The sequence below is a fragment of the Nelusetta ayraudi genome, unplaced genomic scaffold (assembly GCF_046127955.1).
Source record: "Nelusetta ayraudi isolate G7.1 ecotype Tasmania unplaced genomic scaffold, CSIRO-AGI_Nayr_v1 ptg000063l, whole genome shotgun sequence".
NCBI lineage: Eukaryota > Metazoa > Chordata > Actinopteri > Tetraodontiformes > Monacanthidae > Nelusetta > Nelusetta ayraudi.
The window spans coordinates 5,987,778-6,011,050 of NW_027466113.1; the positions used below are offsets into that span (position 1 = coordinate 5,987,778).

Below are 23,273 nucleotides of genomic sequence, written 5' to 3' on the forward strand. Positions count from 1 at the left end.
ATGTCTGACATGCTGTTTTTTATTTTTATTTTATTTTTTTAATGAATTTCCAGTGAAATTGGTGTTTTACAGACCTCACCAGGTCTGTGCTTTTATTGGCCTTTGGCACACATCTTAAAACAGCCAACACAACTTTATGCCCCAAACAAGTCTGTCCCACTAAAAAATTTAAACCAAGCACAATTTAATTAATCTCAGCGTGCCCATTCATTTTAAAGCTGCACGTCAGACTCAGCTAGCAAATTAACATTTTGTATGTGTGACCTGACTGACTTTTTACCTCTCTATTTATAAACAGCAACCTCAGCTCTGACTTGTTTGATACCGGTACTATGCTAGGTCAGTTAAGGTCTTATCAAAGCAAATCCAATACCTTTTCAAGTAAGCATAAAACTACATACACACACGAATATTGTTTGAAGAAGTATCCTGGATTTTATTTACCTTTACATTCTAAAAACATTTTAATCATAATTATGGCCAATGCATTTTTTTTTTTACGTAAATGTACCAGTTATTTCTACTTGTTTAAGCTTCAAGCACAATCAAGTAAAATAATTTTCCAATGTAGTATTATCAACGGGTAAATTAATTATAATAAATCAGACGATTTACATGTCAGAAATGTCAAAATAATACGGAGTGTGGAGCACTGCATATGCAGTCAGGAACAATGGCGCCCTTTTCACATACAAACTTCCTCAGTGTTTGACGTAAATGAACACGATTGGCGCAGGATTCGAAAGGAACAACCAATCACATCGATTCATGTAACATTTGGAAGAAAAAAAAAACTGAAGTTCGTGGCCTATTTCCCTGAACGACAATGTCGGAACACGGTGAGTAGCTTTGAAATAATTTATCTTATTTCATCGAAATGCCACAAGTTTAAAGACATTTTATTTCGAATGACGGTATACACGATATTTCCACGGGGGGAGACAGCTAATGCCAACTTTGATCAGCCGCCGCCATTACACCACCGAAGAAGCATAGCCCGCCCTCCTTCTTCGCTGTTTTCTTCTTCTTCTTCTCCTCCTTGTACCAGAAAGTAAGCGCTACTGGTCCATGTGGTATAAGTGGTCTAGACGCCAGCTAAGTCGTACGCAGAGCTCGGTGTCAAGGAAACACTAAATAATCGCGCGAATGTGTCCCGATATTCTGATTTTGTTAGCTAACATCCTGATGGCTCGTTCGCCATGTTGCGAGAAAGACGGCCATGGTGGCATGTTAAAACCGAAGCGTTGGCTTTAATACGACACTTGTTTCCCCGGCTAGCTGCTCTCCTTTAGCCTCGGCGAAGATGAGCTGTCTAGTCGCAGTGTTTACAAAGTTAGCCAAGACTTGGGGCAGACAAGCTAGCATGAGGCTCCGCGTGACTCGAACGTATATATGTTAGCAGTGTTTTCGATCTTGTTCCTCTTTGTGCTAATAATCTCTCTGGCCATGTTCTTTCGGCCAAAGGGAGAAGTTGTCGGTCAGCGTTCGCCAACGTTGCCACTCACAACGCGAGTCATTCATATTCTAGTTGGCTTTGAATATTGTGTACGGCTGTCATTGAATTAATGATATTGAGAACAGCTGGTTTGGTGTTAAATGTGCAAATACGCCTCACTTGTGATCCTAAAACGTCGCCGTCAGCATTGTTGCGCCAACCGCCTGGTTTATACGTAAACATCTGCGTTATTTAGCACAACAGTATTTTAAGCTGGTAGTGATGCGGCTGGCCAACCTTGAACATACTGTTCACCAAGTGCAAAGCACTACTGCAATATCAGCACGTCAAAATGATTACGGTTGCCATCTGCTTCTATTTACTAGTCAGGCATATCAGAGAGTATGGACCCCAGATCAGACTTTTTGTGTGTGGTTACAACCGCCCACACTGTCCAAATTTTGTTTACATTTAGCTCTTGGTTTGGCTTTTTAAGTAAATCTACGTCTACGTAGTCTACGTATGTAAATGTATATTTGCGGCTAATTTTAAGTTATTTGTATCTTATATTTGCAAAAATGCATGCATTACAGAGTGTGATAGTAAAAGCTGGAGTATTATGACATTTTAATATTTTAACACAAAATTGGCATCTGTCTTTAAAATGGCCAATCATCGTTATAATAATTATTTAATAATAATAAAAAAAAAACTTCGTATGGACATGTTGCATTGAATTTACCATGAACTGTGAAAATTGTCTGTTTATTTACTTAATAAACTTTACTCATTAGTGCTTTTTGGTACTTTTTGTGGCCAGGTGATCTCTGCTGCCGCAGTGTAAGTTAGTTAGTGTGTGTGTGCTGAGTAGGAGGGCTTTCTCCTATAACTGTCGCATTGAAAAAGCAGCATGAGCACACCGGCCCTTCAGATACCACTTACAGTGCATATTTAATAGATTTTTGAGCAGGACGTTGTCTCGGTCGATTAAATGGCAGACGGAGACAAAGACTTGGCAAGGTCTCCAGCTGTGCCGCAACCCGCCTGGCCAAAATAACAATTAACTTAGGCCCAGTTGTGGTGAGTCATCTTGGCAGTGCCACAGCTCGTCTCTTGGCTCAGGAGTCGAGGCTGTGGTCTGGGTGGTATATGCAGTCACGTTTTTTCATCAGGAGAGGGCAATGTTCGCAACGCAACCTCAGTCGTGTGGAAGTGGTGGATGGACATTTGTACAAGGCTCACGTTGTCAGCAGTGACGGTGCGGTGAGGTTCATGACTGCTGAGCCACTGACTCCCCTGGAGTCAGGTGTACAAATAAATGAACCCAAAATAGAAAATTATTATTTTGTAACAATAATCGGCATAATAATAATAATTGTAACATTCAGTTTATTTTGGTTAGTTTAAAAAATATTTTAATCTTGCTTTAATCAATTCAATACGATAGTAAGTAAACAGAATATTCAGTAGGTAACTTTCAATTTGTATCTATTTTTTTTTTTTTGGTGGGGGGGGGATCTTGCTTTTATTTTATTAAAACTGGAAATTGTCTGTGTTCTTACCTATATCTGCATCATCATTGGTCATCACTGACTGTCCTCAGTGTTGACCTCACCTGTGCACCATGTGCACCTGTTAGCGTCGTCAGTAATGCACGTCACTGCCCCCTATCAGTGTGGCTCGGTACTTTCATATTCATGGCCGATTAGAATGACTGAATTTGTCACAAAATTTCATTAAATATATCAGACAGCGTCAACTGCCTGCTTCAGTCAGTGTAAATTCAGCAATTTTGAGCATTTTTAGAACATTCAAGTGGCAAAAAAAAAAAGATTTTCTCTTATCTTTCATTGTGAGCATTTTACTTTGTGACAGGTGAGGCACTGCCTCCCCTGACGGCATGTCACTGGTTGTCAGGTTCATATTCGAGGCATGCAGAGTTTGGTGACCTCGTTCACCTTTTTCCAAATCTCTTTTGTGTTTGCCGACTAAAATGTTTTTTTGATTTCCAATCCCATTGAAGCCATGGAGAGTTCATCAGTGTACATGTGCTTCCCCTGCTACCGGGAGTTCAACACCCTGGAAGAGGTGCTCGAGCATCAGTTGACCTGCACATCAGAAGAGGAACAGCCTGACACATCTGGAGACACGACTGGAACAGTTCCAGTGCTGCAAACTCGGGTAAATACAGCACACGTTCCCTTTTCTTGTCACTATGGAGTGAGTGCAGGATATGAAGTTGTGCGGCAAAATGGATAACATCTATATGGTTTTGGTGGTTTGTATTGTTTTTTTTTTTACCTAACATTACCTACACTGCAAAAATGTCAGCTGTCAATCTAATACTATGAATTTAATCAACCAAATGTTAAAGTCCCATATTTACATTAGATTATTGTTTTTCATCCCTGACTCAGGTGAAGCAACCTTAATGTTTTTTTGGGTTTTAAATCAGTAGGTCTCCAGAACGCAGTCTGTTTAGCCCTCTGTTTACAGTTTCCTGCAGAAACAGTTTTAGCCTCATGCTAAACTAAAGTGTTATGGTGATGACAACATTGAGTACACAACAGCAGTAAAGTATGGACTTGGTGACTTATTTAAGAAGATGCTGTGTTTAAATGTTGAAAAAGCAACTCGATAGATAAATACAATGAAATGTTTTTTTTTTTTATTACAGTCTTGAAGATCATTAAGCTTTAAATAAATAGTTGTAAAGTTGCAGTTATATCACAGCCTCAGTGCAGTTCATACAATTGTCTCAACACGTTACTTTCAACCAGGTAATATTACACATACACGCAGCCAGTTTCATGTTTCAGGACATTCGTCTGATGAATTGCATGAAAAGAGAAGAGGCAGAAATGAAAGAAACAAGGGTGCAGGTTGGATTCAAGTCCAGCATTTGCATCTTATCAGGCAAAGCCATCTCTATGTTCCTCATATTCCCAACATCTATAAAGATCTTTGTTGTTGAAAGGGGAAAGAAATACTAATTTTGCTCTGGTTTTATAGCGTTTGTTCTCTCCCGGTATCTCTGTATGTAAATTTAGTGGGCTCATAGTGAATTTGAAAAGGCCTCTGGATATTATTTTATTTTATTCAGTCTTATTATCTGTACAGTTTTCAATATATTCTTTTGGGATGAATTCTATCAAACTTCTCAACCAAATTAAGTCTTCCGAAGGAGCTATTTGAATTTCAAAGTTTGGGAGTTGTATAATCGTACGCGTTATCCCCTTCAACATTTTGGAGCAAGGTCTTGGTGCCACTGCACATCTCTGGACCGACGCATGACTCTTTCAAAAACAGCCCTGCGGGTGCAGAGCAGTCACCGCCGCTTCCTTGAATGCGTTCCCAGACTTCCATCCTTAAAGTCTTCAACAAATGTCCATAAAGCACAGTGACATTCATGGCAGATTAATTGCGTCCTGAATCACCAGCAGGAAGACGAGGTGGAGGAATGATGCGTCAGTCGGTGCCGCACTTTCTTCTGATGGATCACTATCGGTCCCTCCAACGGATGAAACAGCTGGAGAAACTCTTTAAAACTAAAGTGCCTTATGGTTTCCTGGCCTCCACTGAGCACAAGTCTGTTGACTGATTGCATCCACGCTGAATGTTGCCAGCGAGGTTTCATTGTTTTTATCATGTAGAGGAAATTTATGTGTTTTTGGCAAGTATATAATATTGTGTACTACCAAAAGGTGACTTTTAAACTTGAAAATGAAGAGCCTAGTTTTTTCTTTTCTTTTTTTAAAGTACGGCCCGGTGCCAAGTGAATAAAGTGTTAATTGTTACTTTTAACCTTAGCTGCTTCATTTGCGCCTCGAGCTAAGTTTGTTGTGTTGGTGTTGGAACTCTAACCCAATTAAGTCCATGTGCCCTGCCAAATGACACGGGGCGATGTACTTGGACAGCAGAATAATCTTTTTTTTTTTTGCAACCCTTATTGCCCTGAGTATGCACAAATTATGTTATTTGAAAATTTAAATGTAGGTCCTTGAGAGGAGTCCACTGGTTGGATTACCAAAGAAAAAACTGATAATTAACTGTGAGCCATTTGGGCCTCCCATTGAACGTTGTCGATCTCACGAGAGATTGACATCGGTAACCTCATGTTTGGCTTCCCAACACCAAACTAATTTTTACTCTGTCAGATAGATTTAAAAAAAAATAGTAGACTAAAAAAAAATAGTAATATAATAATAATAATAATGATGAAAAACAAAAAACAGACAGCATTATGATGATTTTCTCCTCTTGTCTTTCCAGCATGTCATTAATGTCTCTCGGACAGCAGATGTCCCGCAAATCCAGTTCCAAACAGAAATTCCACAAATCCAAATCCAATCGATGCTTCCGCAAATTCAGCTCCAGTCGGCGGTCCCTGAAATTCAGCTCCACTCAGTGATTCCACAGATTCAACTCCATTCAGGGGTCCCACACATTCAAGTCCAAGCAGCCCTCCCACAGATCCAAGTCCGAGAGGAGCACGAGTTGGCGGCGTTGGCCGCCGAGGGGGAGGCCGCAGCCGGTGATGAGGAGGTACCGGACCAGCCCAGGATCCTCTACCAGTGTGGAGACTGTGAAAAACTCTTTAAGAGCCTCGACCTCTGGCAGCAGCATCGCAAAGAAAACTGTCAGCAGGCTGTTTCTGACAGCGGGGCAAATCCTGAGCCACAGCCGGAGCCTGAGCCCGAGACTGTTCCAGCTGAGAGCGCTGATTCCACTCTAAATCCGGATGATTGCTCTCTCTACGCCGGCGAAACCAAACAAAGCGTCGAGGCCGAGGAGACGGAAAGAGCGGTGGTGAAGGAGGAGCGAATGGAGGAGGAGATCCAAATATCTCAGGGCTCGGAGGCTACGGGTGCTGCTGATGCAGTTGATGTGACCGATGCGGCTAATGCGGCCGACGCGACCGTGCCGGCAGAGCCCAACTCAGAAGATTCCTCCCCAAGGAAACGGGGGACGAGCAAGAAACCCAAACCGGAGCCGGTGCTGCTGTGCGTGGACTGCGGCTCGTGCTTCGGCATGGTCTCGGAACTGGTGTCCCACCGCAAGACCCAGCACGGCTTCGAGGAGGCCCTGCACCGATGCTCCGTGTGCGGCGAGTGCTTCCTCAACACCACGCTCTTCCTCTACCACCGCAAGCAGCACAAGCAGAAAGGGGAAGGAAACCCCGTCGACCCCGGCGCCGCCGCCCCTCGGCAGGCGGCGCAGGAAGTGGGCGTTCAGGGTGGCGAGGCGGCCGAGGAGGGCCAGGACGCGGCCCCCAGCCTGACTCAGCCGCCGCTCTTCCTGTGCACGCTCTGCGGGCGCAACTTTGCCTCGGAGGCGAAGCTGGTCGATCACCGCGGCCAGAGCCACGACCTGCACGAGCCGCTGCACAGCTGCATGGACTGCGGCGAGGTCTTCATGAACACCACCAAGTACCTATACCACCGCCGGCAGCACCTGCTCAAGCCGGAGACGGAGGTGGAGGACGAGGGGGACACGGGCGACGAGGAGGAGGCCGCCGCTGCTGCCACTGCCGCCGTCCCTGAGGAGCCCTCGCAGAGCTCCAAGCGACCCCTCTCACCCTCAGCCGCCGAGTTCAGCTCGCCCATTCCAAAGAGAGGCAGACCCTCCTTCAGGATCGTCAGCGGTGGCAACGGACTCAAAGGTGCCAAAGACATATTCATCTGAAATGGTGCACACCACACGTGGGGGAGGATAAGAAATGTTTTCCTCTCTGAACTATTCCTCCGTTTGTCTTTCTTCTAGCAAGCAAAGTTTCAGGCGCCAAAGAGAAACCAGATTTGGAGAACGCCAACCACCCCCCGCCTGCCAAGCTGCTGCAAGACTGGGCCCGCACCCCGCTGCCCCACGTCTGCCCCTACTGCGGCAAGACCTTCACCAGGAGGGTCTTCCTCCGCGCCCACGTCTTCAGCCACACGGGAGAAAAGCTCTTCACCTGCAAGGTGACAGTGCCACCTTTATTTTCCATGTTTTTAATTGACTATACTCTTTCAACGTACAGGGTGTCCCAAAAAACGAACGGCATGGCTCAACCTGAAAACAGAACAAAAATAAAACATTAGATATGAAATCTTGATCTGTTTCTAAACATTCTGTCAAAATTAGAGGTTATTTCAACAAGAATTGCCAGAATTATTGGCCTGCGAAATTATGGCAAATTGTTTTGGACACCCTGTATTTTCAAGTTCAAGTTTCAAGTTATGCTTAAGGAGCTGGTTGAACTTAAATTTTATTTTGACTGACATGTTTGCTATTGTCTTTGCACACACACACACACACATATATATAGTTTGTCTGAAATCGCTAAAAACAAACAAACCACTAAGCCCGGATGCTAAACCTCACTCTTTTGTGTCGTGAAGGTGTGCCCAAAGTCCTTTGCCAACTCCCAGAGCCTGCTGCGTCACAGTATGACCCACACGGGCCACAAACCCTTCAAGTGTGACGTCTGTTGCAAAAGCTTCTCGCAGGCGCCCACCCTGAAGAGGCACCAGCGCATCCACTCGTCCACCATGGTGCCGCGCAAACGTGGACGCAAGCCGGTACGCCTCCGTCAGACTCCGTTGCATTTGTTGCACACTTTGCAGTAGAGGACTGAATTCAACATGTGAGCACAATGTCGGTCAGTGGTGTTTGAAATGTTTGTCTAATTGTGTGGATTGTCGCTCTATGCAGGTGTGCAGTCTGGACAACGACGAGGCTGTGCACGGCTTCCCGTGTCCGTCCTGCCCCTCGCGCTTCTCCACCGAGGATCAGCTGAACCATCACAGGTAATGACCACAGCATTCCAGTAACATTTAAAAAATATATGTATAGTTTCTGGTGGAAATAGTACCACCACTTATCCCAGCTTTCGACTCTGTGCACCAAACTGCACCACTAAACATCTGGATTCCTGCAGGAATCGCAGATTATCAGCAGTCAATAAATTCTATCTCTGTGTTCCAGGTAAATACATAAGAATTACTGTCACAAACTGAACCGTGGACAGGATTTAGATTAAACATCCCGCGTGCGTGCGCACACGCACGCACACACACACACACACACACACACACACACACACACACACACACACACACACACACACACACACACAGGAGCTGTGGCAGCCGAGCCGTGTCCAACTACTGAGCGAAACCTTTAAGCTGTGTAGCGAGCACACAAACTGAGATGTCTGGCTGCCCTTAAGCCTCAGCAACTTATGATTGACAGACAGAGACCCAGTAAATTAAGATGATAATGATAAGCCAGGACTGGGGAAAAAAAATAAGGCTGTAACCTTTCCTACCTCGCTGATCTTCGGAGGGAAGGAGGATATACAACATTTTATTAGCTCGAGCAAAATATGTGATGTGTATTTATCAGCAAGGTTAAAGCAGTGTGTATAGAATTTAAGAGTCTCCCCCCCCACCCCCCCCACCAAAATAACAATTATTTAAATGTGAAATCTTGAGTCTGCCTTGTTCAAATTCAGTGTGCAGAAAGCCCCCCCCAAAATGTATGTATAGTTTCTCAAAGCGTCTCTAAGAAGAGAAGTAGCACATCTTGGCTTATGTGGAGAACCAGTGAATGAAATTTTAAATTAAAAATGAAAAATCAGTCACGCTGATGTGAATTCTGGTTTCCTGTGGCCACCTGTCTCGTTACTCCAACCTCGCGGTTTAATACTGAAACTCAGGAGTGCATCCGTGCTTTGCGCTTCTGCAGGGACACATTTGTGACTGTAGTATGTCTCCTCATGAGACCGCTATGTAAATATAGATGCTTATTTTTTAGCAAATATAAACCGCAGTCATTCATTTTTAGGTGCGCACATATGTGTACTTTATCCCATACGTGGATCCCTGGGAACGTTACATAACCAGCCTTGAACGTTGTCGTGCGTTTGTGTAAATGTATCCATATGGAGCGCAACACTGCGCACGGCTCCACCTCTCCCCATCGCCCAACATCGGTTTGGCTGGAGGTAGAGGTGACCCTGACGGAGATCTTAATTCCCCCTCCAGCCTCAGGGTCAGCCGTCCCTGAAATATTGATTTCTATTCTTTATTTAAAAGCGACAGAAACGGCCCCGGCCTATCATCCCGCCGCCCAGAGGTCCTTGCATATCAACCGTGACATTGTAATACACTTAAAGTGACTCGTCGCCCCCACCCCCCATACCCCCTTTCAGCTCTTTTGTTGTGGCGTCACCTGTAGCAGGCTCCTCTTCATACATATTGCAGCGAGCAGGATGCTTCCCCGCCTGCGACAAAAAGAGACAAGTATTTTTATTTGTTCTGCGCCAGCGAAAGCGCGCCTGTTGCAGCTGTGAGGTGAAAACATCCCAACACTTCCCTCCTCACCTTAGGCTGTATCCGGAGTAATGTTATGCAATGGATAAATATAGTCTTTCATGTGCTAACACCGGCTTCTCCTTGTTTACGCCTCTTCTTTTATCTGCGGTCTTTGTACTCTCACTCAATACTCCTTCAAAACCAGAGGGATGCCGATGCCGACCTGCAAGTCACATCTGAGATGTCTGTTTTTAACTCTTCAATGTGATGCAACCGGATTTTTTCCCCGGATTTTTTCCCCCATTTCCACTGCCATTATGAATATTAAAGTCGTTGCCGTCGTGCATCTTCAAACAGATTGCTCCACACGAGCCACCCGTTCCCGTGCACCGAATGTGGAGAGGCCTTCAAACGCAGGAAAGAGCTGGACTTGCATTCACTCATGCACCAAGGTAAGAGTTTGACATTCATAGCTCATCCACGTTCATCCAGAAGCGATGATACACATGACGCTCCAGCTGCTGTGGTCAGAGTTTTAATTTATTTGCAGGGGAAATTGAATATCTGTCTCCGCTTAATTTGTGACTGTCTGCACCTACACATGATGTATGTTGCTGAGCTGATGCCCAGAGCGCTTCAGAGGTATGGGGAAGAATATTTGAGTAATATGCTGAGTAGGAGGAGGATGATGATGACGATGAAAAATAGAATTTTAAACAACTTTGATAATGTATATCTTGGAGGGATAGAGGCAAAATTTGCCCTAAAATTGTGGAGACTTTTTCCCCCCCCTCTGCAATTGTAAGGCAAATGTAAATGTGTACATATATATATATATATATATATATATATATATATATATATATATATATATATAGGTTTGGAAGCTTCCAGGTTTGGAAGCTGCTGAGCTGCTGTGTTTCACCACCTTTCGCTCTGCTGCCCATTGTTGTTGCTTTTTCCGCGTGTACAGGAAGTGCACGTGTTCGTGTCGGCCATCCCACTGACCATGTTCAAACAGAACCCCCCCGCTGTTAATGAAGGTATTGAGAGGCTGGAGGGCTGAAATGTAACAAGGACTCCAGCGGAGGCCTGTGTCAGGTCACATGGCGGCGGCGGCGGGGAGAGAAAAAGGGGGATAAAAATAGCAGTTTGAGGCTCAGGCACAAGCACACCCTGAATTTGAGCGCTTTGAACTGGCCTTTGAAAGATTGAAACTGCTGGCGAGCGTCTCACAACGACCTGCCTGGCACGTGGTGGCCTGCCTTGGAGAACAAGTGGAGGCCATGTTCTTCTCAGCGCAGGCAGTTTAGCGAATTGCCATTGATTGGAACAAAGCTAACAATAAACGGCCCTATCAGTTCTCGTGGCGGGCTTATCTTGTTCATTTAACAAACCTCCATGTTATATGTGCATTGTTCCCCCGATGCATTAAGTCATTGGCTTTCCATTGATTTGTCTCCCGCCTGCAATGGGATGAGGGAGAGCGGGAGGGGGGGGCGTGGTAAATGAATTGGGGGGCGTTGAAACGTCGACCTCATTAGTTCAGCTTGAAGCATCAGCAGGCGGAGGGGTTGGGGAGGGTGGTGGTGGTGGGGGGCGGGGGGGGTCAGAGGTACGCTGCTCCTCTGAGGGAGATGATTGGAGGGATTGATCCATTGATCAGTTCAGGGCCATACGCAGAGACTGTCCTTATTAGAGGTTTAATTAGCGGGTCCCGACGGGGAGCAGAGTGTATCCACCCCGCCGGGACAGACGGCACAGATGGTTAGCAGATTGCGAGATGTTGGCATGATGACCTATAGACGTGGACGGCGCCGATGAAGCGTCAGCCATTTCCACGCCAGGTTGTGTTTTTTTTTTGTTTTTTTTTTCTCTCCAAGAGCGATGCCGGGAGAATGTGGCTCATTTAGCCAAACACTAACGAGGCCCCGGCTGATTGGGCCGATTATGACGACATAATGAGCCAACGGACAGAAAATTGTCATGGATCATGCCGCTTTGGATTGCGACGGCTCTACATATAGAAAATGCTCAGGAAGTGAAAATTGCTTAGCAAGCAAAGGTTTTGGAGGGGTTTGTTTTTCCTCCTGGAAGAGAACAAAAAAATCAGTTCTAGGGATGTTAACAATTAATCGATTATCGATGAATTAATCGATTAAGAAAATTTAGTTGATTCAATTAAATTAGTCGCAATTAATTAAACTTTTTTGACGCGGGTAGTTAATGTCATTATAACAGTGTAGTGTCAGGAAAGAGCAGCTCACCTGTAGATATTGTGACGGTCATATACCTAGAACAAGTTACTTTTAAACAACTTTTTAAAAAAAAGTTGAAATGTGACCCATTAGAAGTCAACTTAAAGTCAGAGGATAAATGTTTAGGGTGTTTTTACTGTTCTCTAATGTAAAACATTGGACATTGGTTGACATTGGACCCTCAACATTATTCAAGGGTAAATAATGTGTTCCCTACACATTTTTCATTGTGAAATTTAGGTTCTCAGGAAAAATCGCCGCTGATCAATTAATCGTCAATCGATCGATAAGGTCAATCAACTAATGATTAATGAACTAATCGATAATTTGCATGCCTCGTTGAAAGAAAAACTTTTTTCAATTCAACTTTCACGCTATATTTCGCCCCGGCTCCTTAAAATCTTCTAAATTTCGCTGCCGCAGTGAAGACGCACTCCTATCATTTCTGCCAGTCCTAACGAGGAGTGTCCTTGACCGCCACAGAGTCGCTAATCCCCTCTCGGTGCTTCTTGTCGTGTCACTGGCGTTACACGGATCCTTGGTGAGGGTCCAGATCCTCGGCGTGACGCCGGTTAGTTTCTCACTTGGCCGGCGGCGCAGTCATATCATGGCACTGGGAGTGCTTATCAGCCCTTTGTCTCCCCTGATAGCAAATAGCGATCGCAGTTAATTCCAGTGAGTCACACGGGAGCAGACCCAAACGACGGGGTGGCACAGCAGCGGCGCTGCGGGATGTCGGGACACTGAAACACTTTACAAGCGTGAACGGCTGGAAGGTCATTAGCGACGTGTGCAGCTGTTCCCGCCAGCTCGTTTACCGCCTCCGGATTGTTTAAGCACCTTTTAATACTGAGTGACAGTGATCTTCCAGGTAAACCCAATAAGTGGAGGCCAAGATTTGTTTCTCATTTGACTCTATCTGCTTCTTTCATCAGTATCTTCCCAAAAAAAACCTTGATTTTCTCTTCCCGTAAATCTTGGCGCCTGGATTGTTTGGGTTTGCTTCTCCTCCTGCACTCAACATAATGAACCAGCGCTCACCTCGGGCTCATTATGTGTCCGCACCGGCACCATTATCACCTCAACACTCTCCTTCCCTTTTACAATTGTTGGCACATTGCTCACAATCAGCCCCGGCGCAGCGCAATAATAGCGTAGCGCCGAGGGGGGAAAAGCCATCGGCGCCATCCGACATCCGCTAATCTGACTGAAAGCCGACTGTCTTTGTCTAATTGCAGACAAGAAACCTGCCACGTGCGCCTTCTGCACGTCTCAGTTTGTGAACCAGGCAGTGCTGGAGATCCACCAGCAGCGGTGCCCGACCACGGAGGAGGAGCGGAGGGCGGGACGCGGCCGCGGCCAGGGACGGGGACGATCCACCGGCCAGGTGAGAAGCGGCCAGAGCCGGCTTTGTGGATTTGTGTTGGACGAAAATGAAAAGAGTTTGGAATGTTTTCACTTAGGATGGAAAAATAACCAAATCTCACTGCCAGGATAAAACCTGTGTGAAATGTGCACAGTGATTCTCTGTTATGAATAACAAAACAAAGAAAAAAAAAATAGGAAAAAGTTTAGTGGGTTTATTGTACAAGTCAGCATTTCTCAACTGGTGGCTCACAGCTTTGTGGGCAGTTTCCATTATTTTTGTTAAAAAAAAACAAAAAAACAAACAAAAAAAACAAACAAACTATTAAAGTGTTTAAAATGTGCTTTTAAAGTACAGGTTGTCCCGAACAAAAGACATCATTTTAAAAGCAATTATCTTGAAAACTACTCAGTTTCACTTTCAGTTTGCTCAATGAAATTGAACAGTTTAGGTGTTGAACAAACAAGTTTATTATGGGACCTATTTCATTATCAAGTCTTCATTATTTGCACCGTCTGTGACACGGCACACGTCAACTGGGTGTGCCGTGTCACAACTGGGCGACTGTGCGAAGCATGGCTCGACCTGAAAACAGAACTAATATAAAACCTTGATCTGTTTCCATACATTTTGTGAAAATTTGAGTTTATAACAAGAATTGCCAAAATTATTGGCCTTAAAAATGATGTCAAATTTTTTGGGACTCCCTGTATATCGATTGATTTGATGCATTTATTTTGCAGGACACACACTTCAATAATTTCAATTATTTATTCGCTAGAAATGAAAGAAAGTGGCATTTCTATTTTAGTGGAATGAATTTGAGTCCAGACTTCATGACAAGGGAATAAATGTGGGTCCTGAGAATCCACCAGTCGAGAACCACCGGTACCAGTTGCAGTTCTTGGCATTTTCGGAAGGCATGTGCCATATTATGTACATTGCCACTTGATGGGGAAAAATGACACCCAGGTGACGTTTTTGTGTGAAACCATCAAATGTCGTTGCGACACTTTTGGCTGCCGTGACTGTGTGAAATCGACGAAACGACTGTCGGGAAAGTAATGACATATCTGCCATCACTGGTGGCAGCAGCTCCTGATTATCTCACTGGGGGGTGTCATGTATTTGTGCCGAGGCTTGTAAGTCTTGGAGAAACTGGCACAAAAAAGAAGGGGGGGGGGGGGCCTGAAAACATCCTGGCCGCCAGCCAGATTGTATTTGTAAACAAGAGTATCGAGCACAGAATTCAGCCATCAGAACATTTGTTGTACAGAGTGCGACTGTGTGTCTGATGTCAGTGATTTTTTTTTATTTTATTTTTTTCTTGTTCGGCATTTGCCTTTTTATTAACTAAGAGTTCAGGTTTGGGGAAATGTGTGTGGAATCCAATCAAGGTTTTCAATTGTAATGAAACCTCGTGGTGGTTCCGTCTGGGACACACAGAGCGTGACAACGTCTGACCTTTTGTTCCCCTCCTCCTCCTCCAATCTCCTCCTCCGCCTCCTTCACGTCTTCTGTCACCTCCATTACGTCTTACCCCTTCACCTCCATCACCACCTCATCCTCTTTCTCCTCTTCTATCACCACCTCCTCTTTCTCCTCCATCACCACCTCCTTTTCTTCTATCACTACGTCCTCTTCCTCCTCCTCCTCCATCACCACCATGTCCTCCACCATCTCCTCCTCCTTCTCCATTATCTCCATTATCTCCTCCTCCTTCTCCTCCATCACAACCCCCTTCTCCTTCTCTATCACCACCTTATTCTCCTCCTCCTACTCCTCCTCCTTCACGTCTTCTGTCGCAATCACCTCCTCCATCATCACCTCTTTCTCCTCCCCTTCCTTCTTCTCCATCACCACCTCCTTTTCCTTCATCACCTCATTCTCCTCCATCATCTCCTCTTCCTCCTCATCACCACCACGACCTCCTACTCCTCCTTCTCCATCACCATGTTCTTCTCCTCCTCCTCCCCATCACCTCCTCCTTCTCTTCCATCACTACGTTCTCTTCCTCTTCCTCCATCACCACCGCGTCCTGCACCACCTCCTCCTCCTCCCCCTCCTCGCTCTCTCCCTCCCTCAGATCGAGTGTGACCTGTGCGGCCACCGCTGCATGACCCAGGAGGGCCTGGACCTCCACCGGCTCTCACACACGGGCCAGACGCCCCTCAAGTGCCCAGTGCGGCCGTGCCGCCGCCGCTTCACCTCCAACGCCGCCCTGGAGGAGCACGTGCTTGCCCACTTCCAGGGGACGCTCAGCAAGTCCAAGAACCGGCCGCGCTTCCGCTGCCAGTACTGCCACAAGGAGTTCGCCTACAACTCCACCTTCAAGGTGCACATGAGGACGCACACCGACGAGAGGCCCTTCGAGGTAGGAGGGGGGGCTTGGTGGTGGTGGGGGGTGTAGACGCATACGAAGGACTCAGATTTTGAATGAAAAGTCCCTTGTTTTCTTTTTTAATACAAAGTAACGGCAGGTTTTGATGCCCTTTAACTCTGGTTGGTCACTGCCTCCGTCCCTCCCTGTTGGTCACACCTTCTTCCAGCTCCTCTCTCTCTCTCTCTCTCTCTCTCTCTCTCTCTCCCTCTCTCTCTCTCTCTCCCCGATTCTGGACCGTGGCCATTTGTGCAGCGTGTGTCCTGCGGGTGTTTCCTCCCTCCCTGTGTACCTGTGATTAATGACGGAGCTGAGTTAGGGCCCGTCAGCCTCCCTCTGCGACTGTTGCTATTCTGGGACTCTCTGCCCCCCACCCCCTCCTCCTTCTCTCTCTCCCTCTCTCTCTCTCTCCCTCTCTATCCGGTGACGAGGCAGGACATCAAGCACGGAGCCATCCGAGCCCGTGGCAGCGCGTCGCATTGTAGAAATTGATTTAATGTTTGTGGCTACGCTCTTTTTTTTTTCTTTCCCTCTTTCTTTTTTCCTCTTGGAGTGCTATCGCTCCTCGGCCTCGTGGTTCAAGGAAAGTTGGTCTCTGTAACACAATGTGCTTTTATTCTAGGGGGGGATCAGTTTGAGATTAAAGGCCCTTCATCACACAGATTTCCCTTCGCCACCAATAATCTGTTTCTGTCGCCTGCTAGTGAACTGTGCAGGAACCAGTCAAACCAGGTTTTTTTTTGTTTTGTTTTTTTTAAACATAGGCCCTTTGTGACGTCACAGGGGACATCGACAACCTCTCCAAGGTTGCCGGCTGCACCCTCCCAGTCAAGTGTTTGCCCTGCATACTGATACAGTCAGTCTTTGCAGTAAACAGAGGGCTAAATATATACGTTTTTCTGCAGACTTGCGTAGTTCTTTACATGATGGAGCGTATGTTCCTGCTCCACTGGCATCCAAAACAAATTTCTGGATAGTAATGGGAGCTCTGGGTTGAAATCTGCCAGGTTCTTAAAGAGGCGCAGCATGTTTTTACACATGGAGCACAGCTCTCAGTCTAGCAGCTCCCAGCAGGAACCTCTAGTTCTCGCTTCACTCCCAAGCTTCTAGGTTTGAGTTTGCTGTGTGCAGACAGGTGCTAACAAGCCGGTGGGGGCGGGGAAGGATTTAATAATGGAAGGGATTGGCTGTCAGCAGACGCTTTTTTTTTTTTTTTTTTTTTTTTTTTTTGGCCTTGGTTGTCTCCTTTGTGAAAAGCGAGCAAAACATTTGTTGACGTCTTAACTGTTGCTGGTGGACGTCTGGACGCCATCGGTTAAATTATTGTGAGGGTAAATGTCAGACTGATCGATCAGGGAAACAAGTTGGGCAGTTTATGAGCGTTTCCTGGCCCAGTTCGTCGTCGCCTCTTTATCCCTCCTGATGCTCCTGTTGTCCCCTTTCATCCATTACTGCCTCGCGCGGAGAGGAAAATGGAGAGAGTGGAAAAAATTGCACTCATGCACCGCTGTTGCCGCCGCCGCTGCTGCTGCTGCTGCCAATTTCAAGGTTTCTGTAGCCCTGCGTAACTCGTTTTTTTCTTCTTCTCCCTCTCTCCCTTTCTGTCTCCTCAGTGCGCCACGTGCGGCAAGCGCTTCCGCCAGCTGCCCCACCTGCAGGACCACGAGCGCATCCACAGCGGCCAGCGGCCCTTCTGCTGCTGGATCTGCGGCAAGAGCTTCAGCGTGGCGGCGCGGCTCACCGAGCACGCGCGCACCCACAGCGGCGAGAAGCCCTACCCCTGCGGCTACTGCTCGGCCGCCTTCCGCTCGCGCTCCAACCTGGACAAGCACATGCGCCTGCACGGCGACCTCATGGACTCGGTGCAGGAGGCGGCGCAGGCGGCCGAGGTGGCCCAGGTGCAGAAGGTGCTGGAGGGGGCCAACCTGGTGGCGGCCGAGGACGGAACCGGCGGGGGTGGCGCCGTGCAGACCATCTACGTCCTGCAGGGGGCGGAGGGGACCACGGAGACGGTGATGATCCCGTCGGATCAGATCGGCGGCCTTGACGGCACCTCGCAGGTGGTCATCCTGCCGTCGTCGCTGCTGGGGGCGCAGGGCATCGCCGTGCCCACCATCACCATGGACGGAAACGAGATCACCATGGTGGAGACGAGCCAGTCTCCGCAGCACGCCATCGAGTTCATCGTGGAGGAGACTGTATGAGGAGTGCGGAGGTGCCACGGTGGTGGAGTGCTTCCTTGGAAGATGGAGGACTTTTATTTAACATGTACAAAGTTTGAATTGTTGATAGATAGATATTATAAAAGATTTTAAAAAAATGTTATAATCCCTTTAATTGGTCCACATTGATTGGTGACCCACGAGTTGATGGAAAACGGACGGACGGACGGACCGATGGACGAATGTAATTAGTGAATCGCACCTGCAGATCAACACTACGGCAGAGCAGCAAGGAACAAAATTCAGTTGTCTAAATAAAAATGTTGCGCAAATTTTCTGTTGTTTTGCATCATTTTGACCCCATCTGCTTTTTCGGTTATTTTCAGTTAGTTCTAATCGGTCATAATTGTATGAATACAAATAAACAGATCGCAAAGGATACAACTACAACAAAATCAGTTTGTGAACAACAAAATTATATTGACCAGAAAGGTGTAGGGTGAAGCTTAAGCTTCTATTACCCTTTTTACATCTCATGGCAGCGGCTCATTCTTTTGATAGTCCATACGTGAACAAAACAACAAAAACAAAAGGTTCTAAATAATTTTCAATTGCGTTGCTGGCAAGATACCGGGGGGCCCAGTCAGGTTTTTACAGCAGACGCAGTAAAACGAGTCGGTTGTCCTGCTTAAACGGCATCCTGTCGCCCGCGGCTCTCCGTACAGCCAATTGCTTCTGACACAAGCTCTCAGCAGCGGAAGCAGCGAGTTAGGGTTAGGGTTAGGGTTCCTCAAGTACTAGAAGCCCCAAATTTGCTGTGGGCGCTTCTTGGGGGCTCCTGATGAAAGAGCAAGTGGCCCCATGTCTCTAGGACAAAGTTGAAATTTCACCCCATAGACTTGCATTGAAATAAGGCTGAAGCTAGGGTTAGGGTTAGGGTTAGGGTTAAGGTTAGGGTTAGGGTTCCTCAAGTACTAGAAGCCCCAAATTTGCTGTGGGCGCTTCTTGGGGGCTCCTGATGAAAGAGCAAGTGGCCCCATGTCCCATTGGACAAAGTTGAAATTTCACCCCATAGACTTGCATTGAAATAAGGCTGAAGCTAGGCTTAGGGTTAAGGTTAGGGTTAGGGTTCCTCAAGTACTAGAAGCCCCAAATTTGCTGTGGGCGCTTCTTGGGGGCTCCTGATGAAAGAGCAAGTGGCCCCATGTCTCTAGGACAAAGTTGAAATTTCACCCCATAGACTTGCATTGAAATAAGGCTGAAGCTAGGGTTAGGGTTAGGGTTAGGGTTAAGGTTAGGGTTAGGGTTCCTCAAGTACTAGAAGCCCCAAATTTGCTGTGGGCGCTTCTTGGGGGCTCCTGATGAAAGAGCAAGTGGCCCCATGTCTCTAGGACAAAGTTGAAATTTCACCCCATAGACTTGCATTGAAATAAGGCTGAAGCTAGGGTTAGGGTTAGGGTTAGGGTTAATGTTAAGGTTAGGGTTAGGGTTCCTCAAGTACTAGAAGCCCCAAATTTGCTGTGGGCGCTTCTTGGGGGCTCCTGATGAAAGAGCAAGTGGCCCCATGTCTCTAGGACAAAGTTGAAATTTCACCCCTTAGACTTGCATTGAAATAAGGCTGAAGCTAGGGTTAGGGTTAGGGTTAGGGTTAGGGTTAAGATTAGGGTTAGGGTTCCTCAAGTACTAGAAGCCCCAAATTTGCTGTGGGCGCTTCTTGGGGGCTCCTGATGAAAGAGCAAGTGGCCCCATGTCTCTAGGACAAAGTTGAAATTTCACCCCATAGACTTGCATTGAAATAAGGCTGAAGCTAGGGTTAGGGTTAGGGTTAGGGTTAAGGTTAGGGTTAGGGTTCCTCAAGTACTAGAAGCCCCAAATTTGCTGTGGGCGCTTCTTGGGGGCTCCTGATGAAAGAGCAAGTGGCCCCATGTCTCTAGGACAAAGTTGAAATTTCACCCCATAGACTTGCATTGAAATAAGGCTGAAGCTAGGGTTAGGGTTAGGGTTAGGGTTAGGGTTAGGGTTAGGGTTCCTCAAGTACTAGAAGCCCCAAATTTGCTGTGGGCGCTTCTTGGGGGCTCCTGATGAAAGAGCAAGTGGCCCCATGTCTCTAGGACAAAGTTGAAATTTCACCCCATAGACTTGCATTGAAATAAGGCTGAAGCTAGGGTTAGGGTTAGGGTTAGGGTTAGGGTTAAGATTAGGGTTAGGGTTCCTCAAGTACTAGAAGCCCCAAATTTGCTGTGGGCGCTTCTTGGGGGCTCCTGATGAAAGAGCAAGTGGCCCCATGTCTCTAGGACAAAGTTGAAATTTCACCCCATAGACTTGCATTGAAATAAGGCTGAAGCTAGGGTTAGGGTTAGGGTTAGGGTTAGGGTTAAGGTTAGGGTTAGGGTTCCTCAAGTACTAGAAGCCCCGAATTTGCTGTGGGCGCTTCTTGGGGGCTCCTGATGAAAGAGCAAGTGGCCCCATGTCTCTAGGACAAAGTTGAAATTTCACCCCATAGACTTGCATTGAAATAAGGCTGAAGCTAGGGTTAGGGTTAGGGTTAGGGTTAATGTTAAGGTTAGGGTTAGGGTTCCTCAAGTACTAGAAGCCCCAAATTTGCTGTGGGCGCTTCTTGGGGGCTCCTGATGAAAGAGCAAGTGGCCCCATGTCTCTAGGACAAAGTTGAAATTTCACCCCATAGACTTGCATTGAAATAAGGCTGAAGCTAGGGTTAGGGTTAGGGTTAGGGTTAAGGTTAGGGTTAGGGTTCCTCAAGTACTAGAAGCCCCAAATTTGCTGTGGGCGCTTCTTGGGGGCTCCTGATGAAAGAGCAAGTGGCCCCATGTCTCTAGGACAAAGTTGAAATTTCACCCCATAGACTTGCATTGAAATAAGGCTGAAGCTAGGGTTAGGGTTAGGGTTAGGGTTAAGGTTAAGGTTAGGGTTAGGGTTCCTCAAGTACTAGAAGCCCCAAATTTGCTGTGGGCGCTTCTTGGGGGCTCCTGATGAAAGAGCAAGTGGCCCCATGTCTCTAGGACAAAGTTGAAATTTCACCCCATAGACTTGCATTGAAATAAGGCTGAAGCTAGGGTTAGGGTTAGGGTTAGGGTTAGGGTTAAGGTTAGGGTTAGGGTTCCTCAAGTACTAGAAGCCCCGAATTTGCTGTGGGCGCTTCTTGGGGGCTCCTGATGAAAGAGCAAGTGGCCCCATGTCTCTAGGACAAAGTTGAAATTTCACCCCTTAGACTTGCATTGAAATAAGGCTGAAGCTAGGGTTAGGGTTAGGGTTAGGGTTAGGGTTAAGATTAGGGTTAGGGTTCCTCAAGTACTAGAAGCCCCAAATTTGCTGTGGGCGCTTCTTGGGGGCTCCTGATGAAAGAGCAAGTGGCCCCATGTCTCTAGGACAAAGTTGAAATTTCACCCCATAGACTTGCATTGAAATAAGGCTGAAGCTAGGGTTAGGGTTAAGGTTAGGGTTAAGGTTAGGGTTAGGGTTCCTCAAGTACTAGAAGCCCCAAATTTGCTGTGGGCGCTTCTTGGGGGCTCCTGATCAAAGAGCAAGTGGCCCCATGTCTCTAGGACAAAGTTGAAATTTCAACCCATAGACTTGCATTGAAATAAGGCTGAAGCTAGGGTTAGGGTTAGGGTTAGGGTTAGGGTTAAGATTAGGGTTAGGGTTCCTCAAGTACTAGAAGCCCCAAATTTGCTGTGGGCGCTTCTTGGGGGCTCCTGATGAAAGAGCAAGTGGCCCCATGTCTCTAGGACAAAGTTGAAATTTCACCCCATAGACTTGCATTGAAATAAGGCTGAAGCTAGGGTTAGGGTTAGGGTTAGGGTTAGGGTTAAGGTTAGGGTTAGGGTTCCTCAAGTACTAGAAGCCCCAAATTTGCTGTGGGCGCTTCCTGGGGGCTCCTGATGAAAGAACAAGTGGCCCCATGTCTCTAGGACAAAGTTGAAATTTCACCCCATAGACTTGCATTGAAATAAGGCTGAAGCTAGGGTTAGGGTTAGGGTTAGGGTTAGGGTTAAGGTTAGGGTTAGGGTTCCTCAAGTACTAGAAGCCCCAAATTTGCTGTGGGCGCTTCTTGGGGGCTCCTGATGAAAGAGCAAGTGGCCCCATGTCTCTAGGACAAAGTTGAAATTTCACCCCTTAGACTTGCATTGAAATAAGGCTGAAGCTAGGGTTAGGGTTAGGGTTAGGGTTAGGGTTAAGATTAGGGTTAGGGTTCCTCAAGTACTAGAAGCCCCAAATTTGCTGTGGGCGCTTCTTGGGGGCTCCTGATGAAAGAGCAAGTGGCCCCATGTCTCTAGGACAAAGTTGAAATTTCACCCCATAGACTTGCATTGAAATAAGGCTGAAGCTAGGGTTAGGGTTAGGGTTAGGGTTAAGGTTAGGGTTAGGGTTCCTCAAGTACTAGAAGCCCCAAATTTGCTGTGGGCGCTTCTTGGGGGCTCCTGATGAAAGAGCAAGTGGCCCCATGTCTCTAGGACAAAGTTGAAATTTCACCCCATAGACTTGCATTGAAATAAGGCTGAAGCTAGGGTTAGGGTTAGGGTTAGGGTTAGGGTTAAGGTTAGGGTTAGGGTTCCTCAAGTACTAGAAGCCCCAAATTTGCTGTGGGCGCTTCTTGGGGGCTCCTGATGAAAGAGCAAGTGGCCCCATGTCTCTAGGACAAAGTTGAAATTTCACCCCATAGACTTGCATTGAAATAAGGCTGAAGCTAGGGTTAGGGTTAGGGTTAGGGTTAAGGTTAGGGTTAGGGTTCCTCAAGTACTAGAAGCCCCAAATTTGCTGTGGGCGCTTCTTGGGGGCTCCTGATGAAAGAGCAAGTGGCCCCATGTCTCTAGGACAAAGTTGAAATTTCACCCCATAGACTTGCATTGAAATAAGGCTGAAGCTAGGGTTAGGGTTAGGGTTAGGGTTAGGGTTAAGATTAGGGTTAGGGTTCCTCAAGTACTAGAAGCCCCAAATTTGCTGTGGGCGCTTCTTGGGGGCTCCTGATGAAAGAGCAAGTGGCCCCATGTCTCTAGGACAAAGTTGAAATTTCACCCCATAGACTTGCATTGAAATAAGGCTGAAGCTAGGGTTAGGGTTAGGGTTAGGGTTAGGGTTAAGGTTAGGGTTAGGGTTCCTCAAGTACTAGAAGCCCCGAATTTGCTGTGGGCGCTTCTTGGGGGCTCCTGATGAAAGAGCAAGTGGCCCCATGTCTCTAGGACAAAGTTGAAATTTCACCCCATAGACTTGCATTGAAATAAGGCTGAAGCTAGGGTTAGGGTTAGGGTTAGGGTTAATGTTAAGGTTAGGGTTAGGGTTCCTCAAGTACTAGAAGCCCCAAATTTGCTGTGGGCGCTTCTTGGGGGCTCCTGATGAAAGAGCAAGTGGCCCCATGT

At 46.7% G+C, this 23,273-nt stretch overlaps 1 protein-coding gene across 2 annotated transcripts; it reads left to right on the plus strand.

Annotated features, from left to right (window-relative positions):
• Nucleotides 1-745: 745 nt before the first annotated feature.
• znf574 (zinc finger protein 574) lies at nucleotides 746-18,230 on the plus strand. 2 transcript variants are annotated; one of them, XM_076040789.1, is made up of 10 exons: nucleotides 746-839; nucleotides 3,459-3,616; nucleotides 5,708-7,097; nucleotides 7,199-7,395; nucleotides 7,816-7,995; nucleotides 8,129-8,223; nucleotides 10,090-10,184; nucleotides 13,229-13,377; nucleotides 15,443-15,730; nucleotides 17,350-18,230. In XM_076040789.1, the coding sequence occupies exons 1-10, from the start codon at nucleotides 827-829 to the stop codon at nucleotides 17,938-17,940; spliced, it is 3,156 nt and encodes a 1,051-aa protein (XP_075896904.1). In that variant the 5' UTR covers nucleotides 746-826; the 3' UTR covers nucleotides 17,941-18,230. The 2 variants fall into 2 exon arrangements, with proteins under 2 accessions (XP_075896904.1, XP_075896905.1); XM_076040790.1 differs by lacking the exon at nucleotides 746-839 and adding an exon at nucleotides 945-1,051.
• Nucleotides 18,231-23,273: the final 5,043 nt, after the last annotated feature.